The 25,212-nt window shown below is 44.8% G+C and overlaps 1 protein-coding gene across 1 annotated transcript in view; it reads right to left on the bottom strand.

The window, feature by feature from the left end:
• Positions 1-25,212, bottom strand: part of CA8 (carbonic anhydrase 8 (inactive)) — a 698,424-nt gene that overhangs the window by 166,320 nt on the left and 506,892 nt on the right. Inside the window, exon 6 of the mRNA XM_078685647.1 lies at positions 12,055-12,103. Within this exon, the coding sequence (XP_078541773.1) occupies positions 12,055-12,103 (49 nt within the window). The remainder of the gene's footprint in view (positions 1-12,054; positions 12,104-25,212) is intronic.

Genomic DNA, 25,212 nt, shown 5'->3' with positions numbered 1-25,212 from the left:
TTTAATATCAATAAAAATAGTTTTAATAAAAAAAAAAACTTCACCGGAAAATAGTGAAGAGCATAGCAGTGCAAAGTTACATAGAGGTGTAGAAGTGAATAAGCAAGTGAGTAAATATTCACATATACATGTATTTTATTTTTTATTTGTATTTTTTTTTGTGGAGTTTTAAATAGCAAGAACCTGAGCCAGTATTGGGTATCAGAGCACTTTATATAGCACCAGTTGCGTTACATGAGGACACATTCATTTTTGTTAGGCACAGGGAGATTGAGTGATTTTCCGAGAATCACAGGATGTTCAGTGTCATTGTCGAGACTCAAACCCGGTTCCCCAGATTCGAGGTCAACCGCCCTAGCTGTTAAGCCAACTCCTCACCCCTTTATCTTTGTAACTAGGACCCTCCACCTCTTGCACATTAGCAATTTTGAACCAGACCGTCTGATGCACACATTTCCTGCACAGGAAACATATTTTGAGTTATTAGCCATGAAAGACCAGAATATTAAGTAAACCCAGACTAAGGGGCTCATTATGATGGAGGATTTTCCGCATTCTCCGGGCCGGCGGAAGCCACCGCCGGCCCGGAGGATGCGGAAAATCCTCTGCGGACCCACCAAAGACCCACCGCCACATTAGAATGGCTGGTGGGTCCTGCTTTCGGTCCGCCGCTTTTCCACCGCGGTTGGCTTACAACCGCGGCGGAAAAGCTGTAACATGGCTGGCGGTGTCTATCAGACACCGCCAGCCATATTAGGATGGCATAAAAGAGATGCTTTTCCACGGCGGATTTTCCGCCGTGGAAAAGCACGTGTAACTTCACTGCGGGGGCCCGTTGCGGGCCCCCTGGGTGAAGGGGGGTGGGGGGTGCACATGGGGGGTACCTATGGTACCCCCCTGCATTTGTATGCAGTAATCGCCAGGCACCGCACGGTGCCTGCCGCTTTCTGCATACAAATGCAATGTATGCATTTTTACCATTGCTGCGGGTGCAGCTTGAAGCCGCACCCGCAGCAATGGTGAAAATAGAGGATGTGATCGCCAGGGTGGCGGTCACATCCTAATTGGACAGGAGGGAACTCCGCAGGCCATGCGGAGGTTCCCTCCTCCACTATGGTCGCGGACGGACTCAAGTCCGTCCGCGATCATAATGAGCCCCTACAATTTTAAATATGGGCCCCACAGTGCAGTAGGACACTACTATACTGGGTTCATGGGGTCATTGTTGGTTCATGGTAGATGACCCTTGTCTGAAAGCAGCCCACTAGCCTGTAGCCCATCAAGGAAAAAGCCAAAGTGGCAGAAAGTTCAGACGGACTCTGAGCACTAGGTGCATGAGAAACAAGAACCACTGATTACGAGAGAGGGGGATTTTTTAAATGTACCTGAATGCTTTTCATTATTTGATGTGATGTGAGTAAAGTAGCTTCCTTGGAGCCTAAGCTTTGAATTGAAAATGGGAAAGTTATCACTTTTCCCCTGTATGTGAAATTGACTGGAGCACACATATAGTGGTCTACAATGTTGAAAGGTTCTTTAATTTAACATATCTTTCTACCAGTTGGAAAAATAGTGACACTGCAAACAAGGCCTGTGGATTGCCAAACAACAGATCATGGTCTCAGCAGCTGTGAACTCACGAGTAACAATGGCATCTGTGACTCCATGCTTCCATCTCTGAAAGTTCATGTTCAGGCATGGGAACAGGTGACCCATCCATCCACATACACACCCCGTCACTCACTCATATAGTGACTCACACAGCCGCTCAGTCACCCATGCAGCCACTGACATACCCACTCATCCACCCATACAACCACTCACTCACCCATTCAGCCACTCCCATACCCACTCACTCACCAATACAACTATTCACACAGCATCTCACTCACCCAAACAGCGGCTCACACACCAACTCACTCACCAGTGCAGTCTACTAACAAAGCCACGCACTCACCCGTACAGCTACCCACACACCCACTTATTCACCTATATAGCTACTCACACACCCACTTATTCACCCATATGGCCACTCACAAACCCACTCACACAATCACGCAGTCACTCAGGCACCCACTCACACACAGATACACACAATCACATAGCCATTCATATAATATTTGTTAGAAATAGTATCACTCATTAGTAGTACAGAGAGTATACTAATTTAACTTTTGTAGTACCTTAGTGTATATGTTTAATACTCATAACCGTTTAGAAAACACTCACAATCACTGGATGATCAGTGATGTAATTTGAGATGTATTCAGTGATGTCATGAGTAATGTTACTGGCCATGTCATGAGTGATGTAATATGTGAGGTCATAAGCAGTGCATTGTAGGGGCATAAGTTATAGTTAGCTCTGGCAACTATAACTGTTGAATTTAAATGTTTTGGTATGAATGAAAACTGAGTCTAACCATAACGTCCTTGTAACCTTTGTTTTTTTCAGTGAATGTCCAAGGTTTTTTTAATGTAATTTCCTAACTTTAACATCCATGTAACCTTTGTTTTTTTTAGTAAACTTTTGAGATTTGTGGAGGTTTGGCATGTGAGTGGCTGTATGGGTGAGTAAGTGGCTCTGTAAATGGCTGGATGGCTGGATGAGTGGTGTGTAAGTGGCTGTGAGCATGACTATATGGGTGAGTGACTGAGTGCATGAGTGGCTGTATGGGTGAGTGAGTGGCTGTTTGAGTGGGGTTTTGGTTAACTGAGTGGTGTGGGAGTAGCTGTGTTGGAGAGTGACTGTTGAGTGGCTGTACGGGTGAGTGAATAGACATGTGAGGGCTTGTATGGAGGTGTGAATGGGTATGTAAGTGATTGTGTGGGTGTGGGAGTGGTTGTATGTTATGTTATGTTATATAAATCTTTTATAGCGCACGGCTACTCCTAGGAGTGTCCCGGCGCTTTTATTGTAGACCTGTAACAGATAACACAACAAGGAAATTAAAAGACCAGACAACAAAAAAGAACATAACTAAAAAGTAAAGAGCCAGGTTTTAAGGCCCTTCTTGAAGGCCCACAGATTGGAAGTACTACGCAGTACCAAGGGAAAAGTATTCCAAAGCTGTGGCGCCAACAGCCTGAAAGACCGGCCCCCAATACGTGCCCTTTTTCCTCGCGGGACCACGGCAAGAAACAGAGACTCAGATCTCAGAGATCGGGCAGGATGGTAAAAGGCTAGCCTCTTTTGGAGATATTTCGCTCCAGAAGCGTGAAGAGCCTTGTGGGCCAAGGTCAAGGTCTTAAAAACTATCCGCTTCCGGATAGGCAGCCAATGAAGTGCCTGCAGGAGGCTGGAGGTTCTAGCTCGTCCGTAAAGGCCAAAAATGGCCCGTGCAGCCGAGTTCTGGACCACCTGCAGCCGTTGCAAGAGATACTCCGGCAGGCCGAGATAAAGGACGTTGGAATAGTCCAATCTCGAGCCAATTAAGGCCTGCACCGTGATCTTCCTATGATCTTCCGAGAGCAAAGGAAGAAACTTCCGGAGCATCCTGAGGAGGCCAAAGCATGTACCTGTTAGACCCAGGATCTGTGATCTCAATGTCAGGCCATTGTCGATCTTAATCCCCAGATTCTTAACTAATTGGTAAGAGACCGCTGGAGGAAACATGTTGACAGGCCACCATTCCTGCCAGACTGGATCCGAGCGACACCCGAAGAAGAGTACCTCAGATTTATCTGAGTTGCACTTGAGGCTGTTAAACTGAAACCAGTTAAAAACAGCCCCAACGCAACCGCGGATACTCTCTCCATCCAAATCTTCTCCTTTCCCACACGTAAAGAGGAGCTGGGTATCATCGGCATAGGATATGATCTGGGCCCCAAAGGAATCTGCCAGTGCCTCCAGAGGGGTCATAAAGATGTTAAATAGAGTCGGGCTCAGCACTGAGCCCTGGGGGACTCCGACTCCCAATGGCGGCATCACGGCAGAGCTAGAAGAGGCCCAGACCGTTTGTCGGCGGCCAGCTGAGAACGATCTGAACCAGCTGAGCACGGTCCCCCTCAGACCGATCTCAAAAAGTCTGGCGAGGAGACCCTCATGGGGGACGGTGTCAAAAGCCGCCGACAAGTCAAGCATCACAAGCATAGCTTTGCCTCCTGAATCCAGTACCTCCTTAATAGCTTCCGACACCTCCAAAAGCGCAGTCTCGGTGCTTACGTTGGCGTGGAAGCCAGATTGGGTGGAATGCAGCAAACTGTGGGATTCTAGAAAGTTGGAGAGCACAATATGCACGTGCTTCTCCAAGATCTTAGAAAGAGCAGGCAGGATAGAAATGGGCCTGTAATTGACCAAAGCCTCAGGATCCAAACCAGGCTTCTTGAGAAGAGGAATGATCATCGCCTGCGGGACCACCCCCCCACTCAAGGAGAGATTCAGAATTGGATTCACCAAAGGATTAATCACTTCCTCCATTTTCGCCAAAAATTTGGCAGGGCACGGGTCAAGAGGCGACCCAGATTTAAGTTTGGCCATAAGTTCCAAAGACGAGGAAGCTGAAAGTGGCGGAAAATCTGCCAGGACCGGACCCAGATAAGCTGTTAGAACTGATTCACCCTCAATGCAGGGAGTTACTCCAGCCACCCTCAGAGGGAAAGAGTCCTGGATCAATTTTATCTTGGTGGTAAAAAAGTTGGCAAGGGCACTTACCCTCGGCTCAGAAGGAGCTGCCTGGGTCGAATTTGTGCGTGGGGCCGTAAATTCCCTCACGATAGTGAAGATCTCTTTGCACGAATTCGAGGCAGTCTCAATCCTCTTTGCAAAATAAACCCTTTTTTCAAGGAGGATGTCACGATGGTAAGCTTTCACAGCCGTCCTATAAGCAAGCTTGGCCACGGAATCATACTGTGAGCGCCAAGCCCTCTCAGCCACCTTGCACTGCCGTCGAGATGCGGCCAGTGCTTCAGTAAACCAAGGGGCAGAAACCCGTTTAGCTGTTTTGCGGGGGGCCAACACAGGGGCAAGATCGTTTAGCCTGTCCGTCAGCCAAGCTTGCAGCGACTCTAAATCCCTTTCCAGGTCTCCTGTCATAGGGCAGGGATGATCCAGACATGCCTGTATCAGTATTTCTGGAGACACCCGATGAAACGCCCTAGGTGCTTGACCCAGCTGCCGAGGAGGAGCAGCACTCGATGGTTTCTTTGTACCTAGCACATGAAATTTGACCAGCCTATGATCCGACCAGAGCACCGGCAAAGGAGCCAGCACCTCTATAAAGGTCGTGGAAAAAACCTGATCCAGGGTATGGCCTTTTTAATGCGTCGGTCCAAAGAGATTAGGGGAAAGGCCTAGAGGAGCCGTAACATCAGTCATTTTCATCGTGTCCGGGTCCAATCCATCGTCCAAATGGAAATTAAAATCCCCGGCCAATACTCAGTTTCGGACCTCAACACCAAAGCAGAGACTACCGACTGGAGCTCTTCAAAAAAGGAGCCTAACGGTCCAGGGGGCCTGTAAATTAGGAGCCCTTTAAAAGATTGATGGGGCGCTAATGCTATGGAGAAAGCAAGAGATTCAGATCCTGTGATAACATCCATAGGGATAGTGGAACATGTGGCGAGTTTATTCACCACAAGTGCCACACCACCGCCCCTCCCCTTCAATCTATCTTGCCTGAAGATATTATAATCAGGGGTAATTGCTATGGCAATATCGGGATTAGAAGACTCCCCTAACCACGTCTCTGTCAACATCAGACAAAGAGGCTTTTCCGTGACCAGGAGATCGTAAATATCCTGGGCGTGTCTGCTCAATGATCTGGTATTCAAGAGTAGGCAAAGATGCTTCACGCTGTCCACCTCCCTGTCAGATATAGTGGCCGGGGCATTGCCTGGCAACCACCCGCAGCCAGGACACCGTCTCTTACCCCTAAATCGACCCGGAAAAATTTTATGACATGAGCACACGACCCTTTGCAGGGATCGGAGTTCCAGCGATGTATAGCGAAACATAGTGGCCGCAGGAGTAGATAAACCAGATGATCCAGCCCAACCCGTCATACCGATCGCCTCTGAGCCGCTGACGGGCGCAGACGGGCTGGACTGTGGCGTGACTCCGGCGTCACTACGACGCGGACGCTGCGCGAAAACGCTGCGCGTAGAAAGATCGCTTTATATGCAGGCCAGCATGTCCTTGTGACAGCTGGTCTGCTAGCCGAAATGGCGCCGCCAGGCATCGGAGAAAATTTCCCCCAATATGGTGGCCAAAGTCAGGAAAGGAACCGGGGAAACCAGGGACCCGCCAAAGCGCGGTGCTACACGATTAAAGTGCAGGTAAGAGGACGGCGCAAGCTAAGAACAAGGTAAAATGCAAAATAACTTCAAATAAAATACCAAACAGGGATAGTTAAAACGCAGTTGCGTAAAACGCTGCTATGCGCTGTAATGCGCTGATGGTATCAGGTCAGGTCACAAATGATTGTAAAAGGGGAGCCCACCTAGAATGCCCTCCTTATATGCAGGCCAGCATGTCCTTGTGACAGCTGGTCTGCTAGCCGAAATGGCGCCGCCAGGCGTCGGAGAAAACTTCCCCAATATGGCGGCCAAAGTCAGGAAAGGAACCGGGGAAACCAGGGACCCGCCAAAGCGCGGTGCTACACGATTATAGTGCAGGTAAGAGGACGGCGCGAGCCAAGAATGAGGTAAAATGCAAAATAACTTCAAATAAAATACCAAACAGGGATAGTTAAAACGCAGTTGCGTAAAACGCTGCTATGTGCTGTAATGCGCTGATGGTATCAGGTCAGGTCACAAATGATTGTATGGGTATGCAAGTGGGTGTATGTGAGGTTGTGAGGGTGTGTGAGACAGTAAGCGAATGGCTCTGTGGATGATGTCATCAGGGATGTCATTTGCGATGTCATCAGTGATGTCAACAACTTGAAAAACTTCATCTTGTATTATGTGTAGTTATCATCTACACACAATAAACACAAGGGCTCTTCTAAGAGCCAACCATTTATCAAACACTGGTGTTTTTTATTTTTAAATTCCTTTTTATAATTATTGATTTTAATTTGCGAATCTGTCACGAATCTCCAAAGCAAATGCACACATTCAATGCACAGAAGCACTTAAAGCATTTCGAACTGTGTGACTGACTATATGTATCTGACTGGATGTGCCAGTGTGTGCATGGGTCTGTGAATGTGTTTTTGAATGCCTGAGTGGGTGCATGAGTGTCTGAGTAGGTTTGTGACTGGATGAGTCAGTTTCTGTGTGGGTCTGTGAGAGGGTGTGTCAGTGTCTGTGAGTGGGTGTGAGAGTCTCTGAGTGGGGCTGTGAGTGGGTGCATGAGTGTCTGAGCAGGTCTGTGAGTAGATGAATCAGTGTCTGTCTGCGTGAATCTGTGAGCGGATGCATATCTGTCTGAGTAGGTATGTGAGTGGGTGCATGAGTGGCTGAGTAGGTCTGTGAGTGGGCGCAAGAGTCTCTGAGTGGGTCTGTGAGTAGGGTGCATAATTGTCTGCATATGTGTGTGGTAGTGGTTGTGTGAGTGCTTGAGTGGTACTCTGCGTGGGTGTATGAGTGTCTGAGTGAGTCATGAGTGGGTGTGTCAGTGTCTGAGTTTGTCTGTGAGTTGGTGCATGAGTGTCTGTCTGTGTGTGTGGCTGCATGTGAGAGTGTCTGTTTTAGTGTCCCAGGGGTGTAAAAGCATCCGTCTGGATGTCAGACTGGGTGTGAGATTGTATGTTTGGGTGACACATTTGGTGTGAGAGTGTCGGTATGGGTGTCAGTGCAGGTGTGTGAGTATATCATTTTTGTTTTGATATGCAGCGCAATTCGCAGAACCGCTGGGGATTTATGGGGATTTATACTGGGGCGGTGCTCAGGCCAACAACAGATCCACATATATCGCATGTGGCAAAAATACTGTTGCCTGGCATTTTACAGCCCCAGGGGCCATTTCCCCATATATAAAATGGTGGCAGCAACTTTTCTGTGAAGTTGAGCCCAGACAATCAGGACTTTGCTTCTGCAAGTGGAGCTGTAGAACCTTCGCGGGTGGATCCACATCTCAAGATATACACATTTAGTTTTCTTTGTTACTATCTCAATACCTACCAAACAGATTTACACCAAATCACAAAAAGGGATTTTTCTGGAGCAAAAGCTAGCTTTCTGCCAAATTTGCTGTAATTCTGTCCAGTGGTTCGAGCTGTAGTTGTGTCTGAAATCTCTATGGGAATTAACTTAGGAAACATACTTTTTCAGACCCTCCCCCTTTTTCTCAGCACCTCCATGCGGGTAAACTGGTGCCTATACAAATTACTATGCTCTGAATGGGCGTTCAAAGATAGACATTTTTACTAAGACACTGTAGATGTTAACATATAATGCCTTAAACCCAATCGAGCGTGGGTGCATCCTATGACTTAATTCAACATATTTGAACAAGATGAGGTAATATCTCTCAAAATCTCACACAATGTACTCAATCATCCCATTTCTTCCAGTTATTATTAAGCCGTAATTTGACAAACTTTATTCCAAATCCTATGAAACACTGACATGGGATGGTGCCCCAATCCTAATTCCCTGTTACGTAAAATCATAATGGCCCCCAATTTAAATCATTACTCTATTATATAGTGCTCCCATCTTGTTATCACCCTCAACTCTTAACAAAAGATGTAACTAAAGAAAATAATATACAATATCTACAATCATGAAGTTCATATCTCATTTGTCTCAATTTTTCAGGGGTAGCTTCAGTCCTAAAATCATGTCCCTCTATATTTTAGATATATTTTTCTAAAAATCACATGTAGCCACGTCTTCCCATTGATAGAGAGTAAAAAAGAACAGTTCCTGTAATCTGCCTCCAATGTATGAACTATATAATTCCAAGCAAAAGCTGGAGGGGTGTGTTTCTTTCAATCAATCTATCCTACCTAGGTGTACCCATAACTCTTCTTCGTTGTTTAATCCCTTTGGGGCCTTGGTTTGTAATTCTATTATATATCGGGCTCAAGGATATGAAGTTTTCAAACCCAGTCGCCACTTTCATCTCTCTGAACCTGATCAAAACAAACAAATGTAAGATGGTCCTGATTCTTGTTATGTTCTAGTTCAAATTGGCGGGCTACGGGATGCTTTGGTCTCTGTTTGTAATTAAGCGCATGTGTTTGAGCACCCTCTTTTTATCTGGATGTACGGTGCTCCCAATGTAGGGCCCGATTCACAATAGTAATCTGAGACAAAATCCGAACTTTACGAGTTTTGGTATTCACAAGAGGCATTTAGAAGTAGCAAAGTTAGGATTCCTAACTTTACTACAACTAAAATGAGAAAAATCCTAACTTTACGACTTTCGTTGTTCACAAAAGGCATTTAATAGTAGTGCAGTTAGGATTCTTAACGCAAAAGTTCACCATATGGAATGCTTTTTTATTAAACTTCTAGGTTGGTGACTTTCTGTGTGCAACACCGAATTGCCAGCTGGCGGTTTGCAGTATAATCTGGTAAGTAGTTTTTGTCCTCTACATATACCAGTGGGAGCGGTGTACTTGAACTCTTCTATTATTGCCCATTCAGGGCTGAATGTATATTTAATAGGAAGAATATATCAATGGCAGTCTATTATTGATGGAATTGCTCTAAATAGGAGATGGACATGCAATAACTTCAACTAGTAGGAACTTTTTGTACTGCCCATTTAGGGCTTTAGGTAACAGAATACATTATCCCATACAAATTTGACATTGTGATATAACACGCCCTCCCATCGCAAGTTGTTAATTATCAATAATAATATTTTTTTGTATTAGTAAACTATGGTGTGCAACACGATTGCTATGTATGGTTTTAAAGGAATATGACAATAATGTGTTTACAACGAAATATAAATAGTTTAGACTGAACTGAAAGTAATGATAAATTCACTAGATCTTGTTTGAAAAGTCGTGGTCATTCTAAGATGGCGGCAACATTTCTGTAAGGGATCACATACTGACTTTGAAATCGCAAGTCCGTCCTCTGTTAAAGTAAAATAGATGATGTTTAAAAAATGTGTGGTGTTGTTTGGCATGCTGACATTGACAAAGGCCTTCATGGGCAAAACACGTTAGTCAGCAAGGGTGAGAAAATAATGCAATTTGATTTGGACTTGAGTGGCTGCTACTGGCTTTGTGACAGCAAGGAATGGCATCTTCAATATATATATTTCCATAGAGAGTATAGACACGACTACAGCCCAAACCTCTGGACAGAATTACATGAAATTTGGCAGAAAGGTAGCTATTGTTCCAGAAAGAACCCTTTTTGTTTTTGGGTGTAATTCCATTCAGGACTTTTTGAGATATTAACTGAGATTCACATTTGTATATCTAGAGACGCAGATCCTCCTTGGATTTGTGAATCCATGTACCAACAGGAAGGCTGTGATTGACTGGTTGCAACCTCAGAGGAAAGTTGTGGACATCATTTAGTTCATCGGGTCTCGGTTCCCAGTAGGGAAAATAAAATTACAAAAACGATCAGGGTAGGGGTACCCCAAACCCCAATTTAAAAATAAACACAGTCACTCTGACCCACACAGCTTTCACATACACACCTACTTGCAAACCCAAACAACCACTCACACACCAACTCACAAACCCCTACTGCCTACCACAAACATACTCACAGACCTGTAGCACCACTCATACACCCACTCACCATCACACACAGGCACTCACACACCTATTAGGAGACCCACACAGCCACTCACAGGCCTATTCTGCCACTCACACAACCACTCGTAAAAACACACACACAGGCACTCACACATCCACTCACACACCCAGACAGCCACTCACAGACCCATAGTGCCACTCACAGAACCAGTCACAGACCCACACAGGCACTCACACACCCATTCACAAGCCCACATAGGAACTCACCCACCCACTCACAGACCAATACAGCCACTCACAAGTCCACTCGCTGGCCCATAAAGCCACTCACACACTCACAGGCCCATACTGCCACTCACACACCTAGTTACTGACCTACACAGCCACTCACACACCAAGTCTCAAAGTTTACTGGTTACAGTTAGTAAATAAAAAAAAAACTCAGAAATTCACTGAAAAAAACAAAGGTTACAGGAAAATTATAGTTAGGGAATATCATTTAAAAACACTTAGAAATTCACTGAAAAAACTATTGGGACGTTATAGTTAAGCTCAGATATCACTCATACAAAACCAGTGAAATTCATCAGTTATAGTTACCTGCGATAACTACATCTTACGCCCCACAATCCACTGCTTATTCTTTCACAATCACTGGATTACAGCATCAATGACGTCTTCAGTGTAGTCATTTGAGATGTCATCAATGATGTCATCAGTGATTGTGTCATGATTGATGTAATATGTGAGGTCATAAGAAGTACATTGTGGGGGCAAAACTTATAGTTAGCTGAGGCAACTTTAACTGCTGAATGTCACTGGTTTTGAGCGAAATCTGCCGCTGGATGGATGGATGGATGGATAGATATATAGATAGATAGATAGATAGATAGATAGATAGATAGATAGATAGATAGATAGATAGATAGATAGATAGATAGATAGATAGATAGATAGATAGATAGATAGATAGATAGATAGATAGATAGATATTATGTGTATATACCATATTATACTTGGCTATAGGGGTTTTCAGCTATCTTTCTTCATCCATTATTCTGTCAGTGTGTCATTCATATTTTTTTCTGCCCACCACAACATAAACTACGGGGCACAGGATCCGTCCTCTTAATTCACTGGCTTACCAGTCTGTGAGTAACGGTATTTTGTTCTTGCACAAACTGCTCTTATACACAAGAAGTGTTTTATCTTGAACAGTTTTACAAACAACATTCACAAGCATTGGGAAAAAGGAAAGTCGGCAGCCAACGTCAAACCTATTGGCTTTTCCAAGGCTTGATTATTAATGTTTTGAGCAGCTTAACTGGAAAGTTAGAAAGTTTGCTATCTTAAATGCGGTATAGCATATGGAGTAATGTGTTTAAAACAGTAACAATATTATTCACAGAATGTCCAAACCAGTAACAAACACGTACCTGGTAATAAAGTGTTGGGGTTAAAGCATGGTATTGTTTTCGACTTCCCCTGAAAGAAAGAGCAGAAGTTAGTCAAAGAGCGTTCACAGGCGCACTCCAAGGCTCTGCGCGTTGCAACATGTCAGTCAGTCCTTGGGATACTCCGAAGGACGCCGTGTGATTTCTCCTTCAAATGACTCATCCCAGTGCTCTGTGACCTCCAAATGATTAGCCATGCATGTGACCTTGCCGTAATAAATCTAATTCTTTGTACAAGCAAGGTCGTTTATAGAAAATGTGTAAACATGCTCTTCTTTTGATTGAAAGATTGTGCATCTAGATTTCAATGGTTCTCTCCACATGTTTGTTTTTGTAATGTATTTATATTTTACCTCAGTAGGGTAACGAAACTAAGGATGAGGGGGCGAAGGGGACCCCGATTGCAACCAGCTTATTACATTAAAGTACTTAAAACCTGCAAACCACATACAATATGACAGCGACAGTTTTAGAGACAAAATTAACTTTTAAATTGGTGATAGATGGATGTGCCTACATTTTATTTATATAACGGTGAGTTGAGGGACTGTGCTTATCTCTGGCCACACAAAGCATAATTCAATGCAGCCCTTAATATATTGTGTTCAGGGGGCTACCACGTGAGGGATGTACAGATACAAATTGTATACTTTAACAGCATTTGACAGTTAAACTGTCATCCTCACTGACTTCACCCATTCATTAAATACGTTTTTCTTCCCATCACCCATGCGTGAGAGTACGTCCAAAAAAGCGCTTACATGTGTGTTGAAGTATTTTGAAGTGCTGCTCAAAGTGCATAATAACCTCTCTGAGGGCAGATTTACAATTCCTGGCGCATCCCTGCAAATCAGCAGGGATGCGGCAGGAAACTTGCGACACGCATTACAATCCTTGTGCCACCACGGATGCACCGCATTTACAATGCGGCGTGCCATGGAGCAAGGAAATGTAGATGCGAGTCGCCGTTGCTGGCGTAAGGTTGGAGCAGTGCTGGAGTCGTGTCGCGGGCGAGACGCAACTCCAGCACTGTTCTAACCCAGACAATCTGCAACATGGTGCATCAAGCCTTACCCCTGCTTCAAGCAGGCGTAAGGTTTTGACGCAGCGGCTTCGGAAAAGTGACGACTGAGTGAAATCTTGTAGATTTCACTCAGGTACTTTTCCGAGGCGTTCCTGCGCCGGAACGCCCACATGAACCCTGACGCAGGTTTCATGTGGCGCAGGGCTTTACAACGTAAGCATCTCCCTAGATGCGTCACGTTGTAAATCCGTTGCAGCATGGAGCTAGCTTTACGCTGCCGCTGCATCCTAAAAGTGATGCAACGGCGGTGCAAAAGTGGCGCACGGCCTGGGTTGCTAGTCATGTAAGGAAGGAATGCTCAATGTACATGTCGTATTTCTTCTGAAATACGTTTAGGCTGCTTATGATGCCAGCAGCAATGAACAATCACAGATTAAAGCCTTTCTATCTGAAATCAAACTGGAAAGCTTACCCTACGAACCCCCATATAACAACCAATTCAGAATCACTTGGATTCCCCCTGAACGTGGACCTCTCTAAAGAACGCAAGCATTGCCAAGAAACGTAAGACTGGCCGGTTCAGAGAACAATGCATCCCAACACGATAAGAACCACCGACTCCATTTGTATTATCCTTCCTTGCAAATCATCATGATTCATACGGAGGTTATGTCCCCTTGTTAGGTGCCCTGTCAGTGTACGCTCGACAAATGCCTTTAAATACGTACATATATGGTTCTCTTTGTGCTGTTGAAATGTGTGATTGCAATGCACTGTAATGTACTGTGACAGGTCTTTCCATCAATGTCATTTCTCACTTCCATCTTTCCTGTTCTGTCTCTAATTTGGCTTCGAGAAGGGGATGAACAAATTAAAATTCCAGTTACACAGTCCACTCAACTTGCCGTGGAAAATTCTCCAGTACTTGGGCGTTCCAAGCTATTCAAATAAAATGAGAGCAAAGAAAGCTGAGGCGCATAAGCTCTTCTCCTTGTACTATATTTTAACAAAAATGAACAAATATATATATGTGTGTGAATATATATATATAGATATATGTATCTATATATATATATACACACAAAAGTTAAACCTTTTTTATAGTTATAACTTAAATGTATAACTTACATACGAATATTACACCTTTTGATTCTACAAGAGGTGATGTGGTTAAAGACCTTGAAATAGATTTGGACCACTTTATTGAACAGCAAGGATTCATATATAGTTTGGTTCGGGGATTTCAATTTTACAGTTTGCCCTATTCCGTCTAAAGAGGTGTGTGGTTTTATGGACATTAGGGTTAATGGCATGGGTCATTTCAAACACTGTGTATATGACTCAGCATTAAATGCACTTTTGTTGAAGCATCATTTATACTTAGTAAACTTTTGTAGCCCACATTGCACAGTGGATTATTATAGAGTAGAGTAGGGTGGTGTATAGTGGAGTGACTTAGATTGGAGTGGCGTAGAGTGGAATAGCGTACAGTGGAGTGGCATGCAATGGAATGGTGTAGAGTGTGTAAAGATGTAGATGTAATGTAGCAGGAATATACATGTGTAAATGGTAATGTTTGGTAGTAGATGTAAATAGTTTAAGTAGTGTTAAAGTTATAAGCCTAAAAAAACTTACATATAGGTTGTGCCACTATAGGCCATGTTAACTTTGTGGTGTCCATTCGGAAACTTCACTGGCTTCCAGTAGTCCAGCGGATACAGTTTAAGGTCTTGTGTACCTCATTTAAAATCCTAAAACAATCAACCCCTAAAATGCTAATGCCTTTGTTGAAGATGTATGTGCCTAGGCGGGCCCTACGTTCAGCTGGCCAGAATCTGGTTGAGATCCCTCGGTTAAAGAGAACTAGAGCCGGTGGACATTCCTTCTGCTTTTTAGCAGCAAAGTTATGGAACACTCTACCAGCCCATATTCGATAAATAAATGAGCTGTATCAATTTAGGAAAGCCATTTAGACCCATCTATTCCCTTAAAATAACTGTGCCCTTTCTGTTTTTAGTTGTGTTTGTTCAGGATTAGCGCCGGGACGCCCCTTTGCTGGGGCAGCTGTGCGCTTTACAAATTTTATAACATAACATACCAAAGCACATGCCAGTGACAAGGCAGAATATGATTGTCTAATGGCTACAAAACGCAAAAGGCAGCCTTGCAGCCATGCACTTTTTAGCACACGTTGGCTGCCTCTGGGTTATGGCCTTAGATATAGGTAAGTAGCAGGTTTCATTGTTGTTTCCTACCTAATACTACTTTATTAAAGTGGTAAGAGGTAATTAAATGTATTTATATTTCAATGGAAAGGGGACGTGTGGCCCTCCTCCCCAGACTGTGATGCACATTTTAATTGGGGGAGACAGATAATTATAGTGGAGGGGGTGTGCAGCCTCCCTTCCAGAGCTTCTAAAAGTCTTGGGGACCAAATCTTTGGGGCCCACCCCCAGTATACGGTTTCCCGTCCCACAAGAGCATGGACAATGAAGACATGTCTGCTCCCACATGGCAGGAGCTTGAAAAAAAATGCTCCTGCTGACGGGAGCAGGCGTGTTTTCATGCTCGTGCTCTTTCAGGCATAGAAGCTCAGCTTGATCCTGCCCAGTGGCAGCAAGGAAGAGAACCTGCTGCTGCAGGGCAGGAGTGCACCCAGGATAGGTTCATGCAGAGAGCTGGCGGGACCAGCGGGGCCCAGGGGATCCTCCCTGTGGCCCCCAACATAGTGTCTTGTGGGTGTCCCTGGTGGGAACCGGGACACACATGTAAGGCCCCAGAAAATATGATCCCCAGGGTCATTATTGGCTTGGAAATGGGGGCTGCTCATCCCCGTCACCTTAAAAAAATAAAGGCTCTGGGAGCTGGGGACCACGAGGTACAAAGCTTCGGGGAAGGGATCCCCTGTCCCTGCACAAATAAAAGAAAGGACTCAGGAGATGGGTTCCTTTTTGACCAAAATTAATGATAAACTGTAAGGGCTTTTTGTTTTAAATCTTTTTCAGCTTGGTGGTTCCCCAGAAATATGGAGGGGCACCAACATGCCTTTTCTAATGTTGTGGAGGGAGGTTGCAGGGTATGGTGCAGCCCACAGCAACATTTAAAAAACAGTAAGTCACCTGGGTCATTAAGTGCATGACACAAGGAGAACTTACCATATTTTTAACACTCTCCTAGCTGGAGCTCTTTGCTAGTCAGCTGGAGCGCAAGGTCCTCTTGTGGATGTCTTTGTGACTGCATTTTCTGGGCTGAAAATGCTAAAAGAAAGGTTCAGTGACATGTTTTTAGAAAAAATAATAATCAAATGAACAAATATTTCTCTATTTATTTTAACATTTTTCACCCACAAAATGTAATAATAAAAACTATCTCACAGGCTTTTAAAAAAATGAAACCCTTATTAAACAATGTTATAATATTTATTATTAATAAACATTGCGATATGTGAATAACTGAAATATAAGTTAGTTCAAAAATATTGATGATTTTTTAGAGAAAGATGATAGATGTGTTTTATATATATTGATATGCTCACCCCTTGAGAAAACCAATTGGCTCTCTTTATATATTTTGGTGTTATGACTCTTGGACAAAATGTGTAAGTCTGCTTAAGTTGAGGCAGGACCTGAGAGGCCAACTGCAGACTTAAGGATATGCAGCAGTGGGTGACTTTACGTATGTTAGTACAATATTACTTTAAGTTAGAAATACACTGAAAAAAACAAAGTCTAAAGTAACAGTATAGTTAGGTGAAAAGTTCAGTTACAATGTAACATTTTAAACTGAGAAAACACAAATATTCACCAGTTATCTCTTGGAACTATAACTCATGCCCTCGCTATGCACAACTAGTTACTGACATATTGCTCATGACATCTTCCATTAGATCATTGATAACATCACTGCAACATTTGAAATTATATCATTGATGACAAAACGGTGCATGGCAGGGGCATGAGTTATAGTTACCTTAGGGACTAGAAAGTTACTTTAATGTTTGTTTTTTCAGTGATAAATGTGTATCTATATATATATATATTCACTGAAAAAACCATAGGTTATAGACCATATATAGTTAGGAATTAGCATTTAAAAAACCTTATTTTACTCACACAAAACCATTGAAATTCCATATATAGTTAGTTGCACTAACTATATATCGCGCACCCGCAATCCACTGCTGATGATGTCACATATTACATCATTCATGACATGGTCAGTGACATCACTGATGACATCACTGATGACATCTCAAATGACATCACTGATGACATCACTGATGACATCATCCAGTGACTGTGTGTTTCTGTAAAGTTTAAATATGTTTTACATATTGAAGAATGAGTAGATGTATAAGTGTCTGGACGAAGGATTTAGTAGGTGCAAGACTGAATGTATGAGTCAGTGATTAAATGTGTCTCACTGAGTGCATGGGTTAGTGACTAAACTGTCTTAATTTGTGCATCATTATGTCTGTTGTTCTGTAAACTGCTGCATGTGTTGATCAGTAGCTATATGATTAACTATATGGGTTATTGATTGATTATCCAAGTATTTGTATGGGAGACTGAGTGTGTGTGTGGCTGGCTGGGAGGTGTGTGACTCTGTGCAGATCAATGTGTACTTGTATCAATGATTGTATAAGAAAGTAAGTATGTGTTAGTATATGTTTGAAAATGTAAGGTGCTCTATGTTTAACTGTATAGACAAGAAAATGGAAGTGTGATTGATTCTTTACAGGACTGACTAGGTGTGTGAGTAACTCCATGGATGAGTGGCAGAGTGTGAGTGTCTGTATAGGTGTATGACTGCATATGATAGTGTTGTAAAGATGAGTGATTGTATGTATGAATGATTGTATGGGTGAATGAGTGAATGTGTGTGTAGACGTAGGAATCAGTGAGTGCGTATGTAGTAACTAGTATTGGTGTGTCAATGGTTTCAAAAATTATACTCTGTATTTAACACTGGGTGAAACAGAGGTTATATTAAAATGTGAGGAGATGCATTGTATTGTCACATGAATGATATCATCAGTGATGTGGTCATTGATGTCAAATGAGATGTCATCAGTGATGTCATCAGTGATGTCATTTGAGATGTCATCAGTGATGTCATCAGTGATGTCACTGACCATGTCATGAATGATGTAATATGTGACATCATCAGCAGTGGATTGCGGGTGCGCGATATATAGTTAGTGCAACTAACTATATATGGAATTTCAATGGTTTTGTGTGAGTAAAATAAGGTTTTTTAAATGCTAATTCCTAACTATATATGGTCTATAACCTATGGTTTTTTCAGTGAATTTTCAAGGTTTTGTAAATGCTAATTCCTAACTATATATGGTCTATAACCTATGGTTTTTTCAGTGAATTTCAATGGTTTTTTAATAGCAAATATCATAAGCTGTCGAATGTCAAGTACGTGGTAAGTGAAAACATTTTCGTGTTTATGCACACTGATCTGCTTTGAATGGTGCCCCCCCCCCCTCATTTCTATTAGGAGTACTCTCTCTTTGCAGATAGTGAAAGGTAGTTAACGCAGGCCTTTGCCCCCGTTGTAATCCGTCGTGCCTGCTTCTCTCTCCATTTGATTGATTGTTATCCAAGTATTTACTGTTTTAGAATTAGTTCTCTTTGGTTCATTCTCTATTTACAAACAAACACAGAGTCGCAATACTCTGTTTAGTCTTTGCAGATAACGAAAAATCGTGTAAAAAAAAGAAAAGGAATCGAGTAAAATCAGTAGGCCACTAATGGGATCTCTTTTTGACCTCGCTAAAATAGAAACATTAGGAACAACCCCTCATGACAAATACAAAACTAGTGAGATGAACTGAACTCCACACAATGATGGCTGCAAAACAGCTCGGCTCCGCCACCCACCCCGCCCAAAATAACGATAAAGAGCGGCTGCCATGATTGGTTGCGGAATGGCCACAACGGAGCTACGAAATGGTGGTGCTCTCATGCTAACCCCAGCTTCAGTCTGAAACATCCAGAAACACTGTAGACTACCAATTCGATCAGTTCCGGTAGCGCCCCAATGTAACCCGGTAGACAAGAACTAGCCCTCCCCTCTTTGACTGATGGTTCTTGTTCCCTGTCCCTTCTGTTGTCATTTAACAGAACTATTTAGCCTGCTGAAAGGGGTTGTGTTTCGACCGCTGGTTGGTGGAGACATTTTGACTATATTCTGGACCTGCGCAGTCGCGTAATGCGTCATATGACGCGCCGCGTTAGCGCATCCGGAAGTCATCCGGGGCGCGCAGCGCGTAACGTAAGCATAACAAGTCATGTGACTTGTTAATAAAACTTTTCATTGGTTCATTTTACTTTTCTTATTCTAATGATGAAAGCCTTGGTCATATCACCTAAAAATTACGCTTTTAATTACTTCCGAACATTATTTTTTCTTAAATATATGTTATAATGTTCCAGGCTAATGTACTTTCCCGGAAATTTTACAACTGTCCTGCAAGTAAAATATATTCTTTTTTCGAGAAAAAGAGCGTTTCTTCGTCCCATGACGGAGCCGTTGAGCAAAAGAGGGTCGACCTGCTGTCTTAGTCGCCGATACGCCTGAATATGAGATTCTTATCGATCACTTTATGTTGCAGGAATAGAAAACACAACAGCCCTTGACCATTTATCTTTACTGCGTTCCTTCGTATTATACCTTTTACCCTTCATGTAATTGGTCTGCTTTATTTCACTTGCCTTTTAATGATTCTAAAACAGTGACTATTATTAAAAACTTTACCAATGTATATACTACTACCATGTTTTCTTTTAAAAACCTTTATTGTGAAAATTTCATTATACAAATACGAGCCTATAACCACGTGGGCCTGCCACGGAGCAAACTGTAATCGTATATGATGAATAGACATTTACACTGTAGAGGAACGTAACGGGCGGGCCATTAGGTTGCAAGAACTAAGGTGTCTAACAGTTACGGAATCGGTGGACGTACATTTTATAATTAAAATACGACAGGGCCAGTTACAATAAAATTATCTAGATATACATTTGCGGGCAAGTACCATGGGTGACGTTAATTCGAATTTTCAACAGTACAGTAATCAATAACACATCAGAACTTAATATCAATAGGGATGTCGAAATATTCAATCAATTCTCGTCCCCGCCCGCCATGTGCTTCAAAACTGCATACGTATCTCGTGATTTCAAGGTTCTGCAACCAGTACACAACAAGGAGTTACGAGTCCCATTTATTCCGGCGCCATTTTGGGCGAGGACGGGCAGGTCCAGGATATAGTCAAAATGTCTCTACCAACCATCGACTATGATGATGTTCATATGCTGTATTTATTAGAGTAACACTCATCTGTCCACATGAAATTAATTTACCACAATCTAAACATGTCATTTTAATCTTTCCAAAGTTCTTCTAAATATTTGGGACCATTTCCCTTGCCTCTGAAGCTCTCAGTGCCACTTCTTTGATGAATGTACTAGCAGGTCAGGGGTTCTCCTCCAAATCTCTCTTTTATGCAGCACTATAATTAATTGGTGCCACCTCTCCATATGACGATGCATGGTATAGTTACCACAACTATATTTTTTTCCGGTTCCTCTGGAGAGGTCATCGTGGCAGATGAAGCGTGTAACGTACCGGGCATTTACCTTTTTTTGCATGTACAGGAAAGGAAAAAAAAATCGAGCGTCCGAGTTCTAAGGTGTCCCAGGGCCATTTTAGTGGACCAGGCCCAAATCCAAAGAACAGGCCGCCATTTTGAGAGTCCTCTTGCAGCCGCCTGTCGCTATAACATCAAGAGCAGCCGAAACTCAGCTGAATGGCAACTGAAACGGTAAATGGGCGCCCCACTACATTTCAGCATTGTAGGATGACCACACCAGTACAGCAACTTGCTAGACATCACCTCGGTGCCATCCGGATCTCGGCGCCCCACTGCAGATGAAGTGCCTCTCAACTATGAAACCACCACGGTGACATCCGGATCTTGGCGCGTTGTGCTGCCTTCGGCCTATTCGCACATCGGTCCGCTACTGACGCCATCTCACAGGCTAATGGGGTGACCCACGCCGAGTTTCAGCATTGTAGGATGACCACACCAACTTGCTAGACATCACCTCGGTGCCATCCGAATCTTGGCATCTCAACGCCTAGTGGTATCTTCCATACAGAAAATATTGTTACGCTGCCTTTGGCCCCATTCGCACATCAGTCCGCAACTTAGACATCACCTCGGTGCCCTCCGGATCTTGGCATCTCAGCGCCTTGTGGTGTCAGTCAGAAAATATTGTTGCGCTGCCTTTGGCCCCATTCGCACATCAGTCCGCTACTGACACCATCTCACAGGCCAATAGGGCGCCCCACGCCGACTTTTACCATTGTACGATGGCCACACCAGTGGCACAACTTGCTAGACATCACCTCGGTGCCATCCGAATCTTGGCATCTCAACGCCTAGTGGTATCTTCCATACAGAAAATCTTGTTACGCTACCTTTGGCCCCATTCGCACATCGGTCCGCAACTTAGACATCACCTCGGTGCCATCCGGATCTTGGCATCTCAGCGCCTTGTGGTGTCTTCTACTCCGAAAATATAGTAGAAAATATTGTTGCGCTGCCTTTGGCCCCATTCACACATCAGTCCGCTACTGACACCATCTCACAGGCCAACAGGGCGCCCCACGCCGACTTTTACCATTGTACGATGGCCACACCAGTGCCACAACTTGCTAGACACCACCTCGGTGCCATCCGGATCTTGGCATCTCAGCGCCTTGTGGTGTCTTCAAATCAGAAAATATTGTTGCGCTGCCTTTGGCCCCATTCACACATCAGTCCGCTACTGACACCATCTCACAGGCCAACGGGGCGCCCCACGCCGACTTTCAACATTGTAGGATGGCCACAGAAGTGCGACAACTTACTAGACACCACCTCGGTGCCATCCGGATCTTGGCGCGTTGTGCTGCCTTCGGCCTATTCGCACATCGGTCCGCTACTGACGCAAACTCACAGGCCAACGGGGCGCCCCACGCCGACTTTCAGCATTGCAGGATGGCCACACCAGTGCGGCAACTTGCTACACACCACCTCGGTGCCATCCGGATCTTGGCATCTCAGCGCCTTGTGGTGTCTTCTACTCCGGAAATATAGTAGAAAATATTGTTGCGCTGCCTTTGGCCCCATTCACACATCAGTCCGCTACTGACACCATCTCACAGGCCAACGGGGCGCCCCACGCCGACTTTCAACATTGTAGGATGGCCACAGAAGTGCGACAACTTACTAGACACCACCTCGGTGCCATCCGGATCTTGGCGCGTTGTGCTGCCTTCGGCCTATTCGCACATCGGTCCGCTACTGACGCAAACTCACAGGCCAACGGGGCGCCCCACGCCGACTTTCAGCATTGTAGGATGGCCACACCAGTGCGGCAACTTGCTACACACCACCTCGGTGCCATCCGGATCTTGGCATCTCAGCGCCTAGTGGTGTCTTCTATTCCGAAAATATTGTTGCGCTGCCTTCGGCCCCATTCACACATCGGTCCGCTACTGACGCCATCTCACAGGCCAACGGGGCGCCCCACGCCGACTTTCAGCATTGTAGGATGGCCACACCAGTGCGGCAACTTACTAGACACCACCTCGGTGCCATCCGGATCTTGGCGCGTTGTGCAGCCTTCGGCCTATTCGCACATCGGTCCGCTACTGACGCAAACTCACAGGCCAACGGGGCGCCCCACGCCGACTTTCAGCATTGTAGGATGGCCACACCAGTGCGGCAACTTACTAGACACCACCTCGGTGCCATCCGGATCTTGGCGCGTTGTGCTGCCTTCGGCCTATTCGCACATCGGTCCGCTACTGACGCAAACTCACAGGCCAACGGGGCGCCCCACGCCGACTTTCAGCATTGTTGGATGGCCACACCAGTGCGGCAACTTACTAGACACCACCTCGGTGCCATCCGGATCTTGGCGCGTTGTGCTGCCTTCGGCCTATTCGCACATCGGTCCGCTACTGACGCAAACTCACAGGCCAACGGGGCGCCCCACGCCGACTTTCAGCATTGTAGGAGGGCCACACCAGTGCTGCAACTTGCTGGACACCACCTCGGTGCCATCCGGATCTTGGCGCGTTGTATTGCCTTCGGCCTATTCGCACATCGGTCCGCTACTGACGCCGCCTCACGTGCCAACGTATTTTCTCCGCATTTTACACCCTATGCCGCATAACAGGTCATGTGACTTGTTTATAAAACTTTTCATTGGTTCATTTTACTTTTGGTTTCCTAATGATGGAAGGCTTGATCATGTGACCTAAAAACAACACTTTTCATTGGATGAAAACTTTTTTTTTTCCCCAAACGATGAAAGCCGCACCTTGTTTCTGGATGTTTCAGACTGAAGCTGGCGTCAGCATGAGAGCACCACCATCTCGTAGCTCAGTCGTGGTCATTCCGCGAGCAATCATGGCAGCCGCTCCCCACCAGAAGCCTGCAGGAGTCGGAGCCCCCAAAACTTTTGATGAATTCTCAAGGCGAAGGGGACGCTTTCGAGAATGGGGTCCAAGACCTAGCAGACAAGCGTCCGATTTCCAAGGTGTCCCAGGGCCATTTCAGTGGACCAGGCCCAAAAAGGAAACAGCCTGCCGCCATTTTGAGAGTCCTGTGACAGCCGCCTATCGCTGCACCGCAAGAGTGGGCGCAACTCAGCTGAATTGCGGCTTTTGACACAGTGGACCAAAAACGGACGGAATGGCAACTGAAACGGTAAAGGGGCGCCCCACTACAGCAGACGAGACTCCACCTGGAGAGGCCCGTTCACGCCGCCTCCCCCGGGGCGCCCCACGCCGTTATTCGGAGCAGCATTGTAGGATACCAAAACCAGTGCGGCAACTTACTGGACATCACCTTGGTGCCATCGTTCTGCTGCCTTGGAACTATTCGCGCAACAGTTTGCTACTGATGACCCACCCCCCGCGACGCCCCATGCCGTTATTTGCTGGGTGGCAACTTACTAGACATCACTTTCGTGTCATCTAGATTTCGGCGCGTTCTGCTGCCTTGGAACTATTCGCACAACAGTTTGCTACTGATGACCCACCCCCCGCGACGCCCCACGCCGGAAATCTGGACGTTGTGCTGCGTTGGGACTATTCGCACAGCCGACCGCTACTTCGTTGTTTTTCCCTAAAAATGTTTATATGTTATTACTATTTTTGTTTTCTTGTATATATTTATAAATTATTAAAGTTTTATAATCTTACTACTTTGTCGGAGTGCTATATATATTTAATGTGACACATAATTGTAAAAACTTTGATGTACAAAGAGTCATCCCTGGAATCTTCCGCTTCAGGCTCGGTCCCCTCCCCAATCACAATACAGGATGGTTTTCAGATAATAGCAACGCTTCTGCTGTGACGGATCTCATCCAGTGTGGGCCTTGATCTACTATAACTCCTTTGAAGAGGGGTGATTCTTTACAGCTGTGGCCATAAACTACATCTGCAGGGCTAGCTGATACCCTAGGACCAGCCTGGACAATCGGACACAGAGGAAAAGGAGTGTCAGAGGGTGCGGTAGTGAATAGGGCGAAAGGGAGGTGTCGGGCGGGCACAGGGTGTGATTCTCAGGGAAGAGCAGCGCAGATGGGGGGAGGTTTATTACCCATTCATAAGACAGAGAGCGGGGGTGACCACTGCCTGGGGGAGATGCTTGCGAGGGTGGGGAGCCATGCTAAGGATCGACAGCGTGCACAGAGTGGGTCTGGTCAAGGCATCTAAAATGGCTGCCATGCACGACAAAAGTGTGGCATTTGAAAAAAGACAAGAAGGCGCAGACAATGTTTTTCAACACTTCCTGATTTCCTTCGAATCGAACGTTAACAGACGTTGGGGCATATTACCAAAGTTAAGCGATATTTATCCCTAACGATGCTTAGCAACGATTTTTTTACCGTCAGAAATTATCGCAGATAAACCTTGCTATTATCAAGGTTTATCGGAAATACGATAAAAAACGACCGCAATGCATTAATATCGCTGAAAACTCAGCGATATTCATGCATTACCGAGCTAATGCTCTTAGCCATGTTATCCACCTC

The sequence above is a fragment of the Lissotriton helveticus genome, chromosome 4_1, assembly GCF_964261635.1.
Source record: "Lissotriton helveticus chromosome 4_1, aLisHel1.1, whole genome shotgun sequence".
NCBI lineage: Eukaryota > Metazoa > Chordata > Amphibia > Caudata > Salamandridae > Lissotriton > Lissotriton helveticus.
Note: the sequence above shows the minus strand (reverse complement) of the source record. Positions and strands in the feature narration are given on the sequence as shown.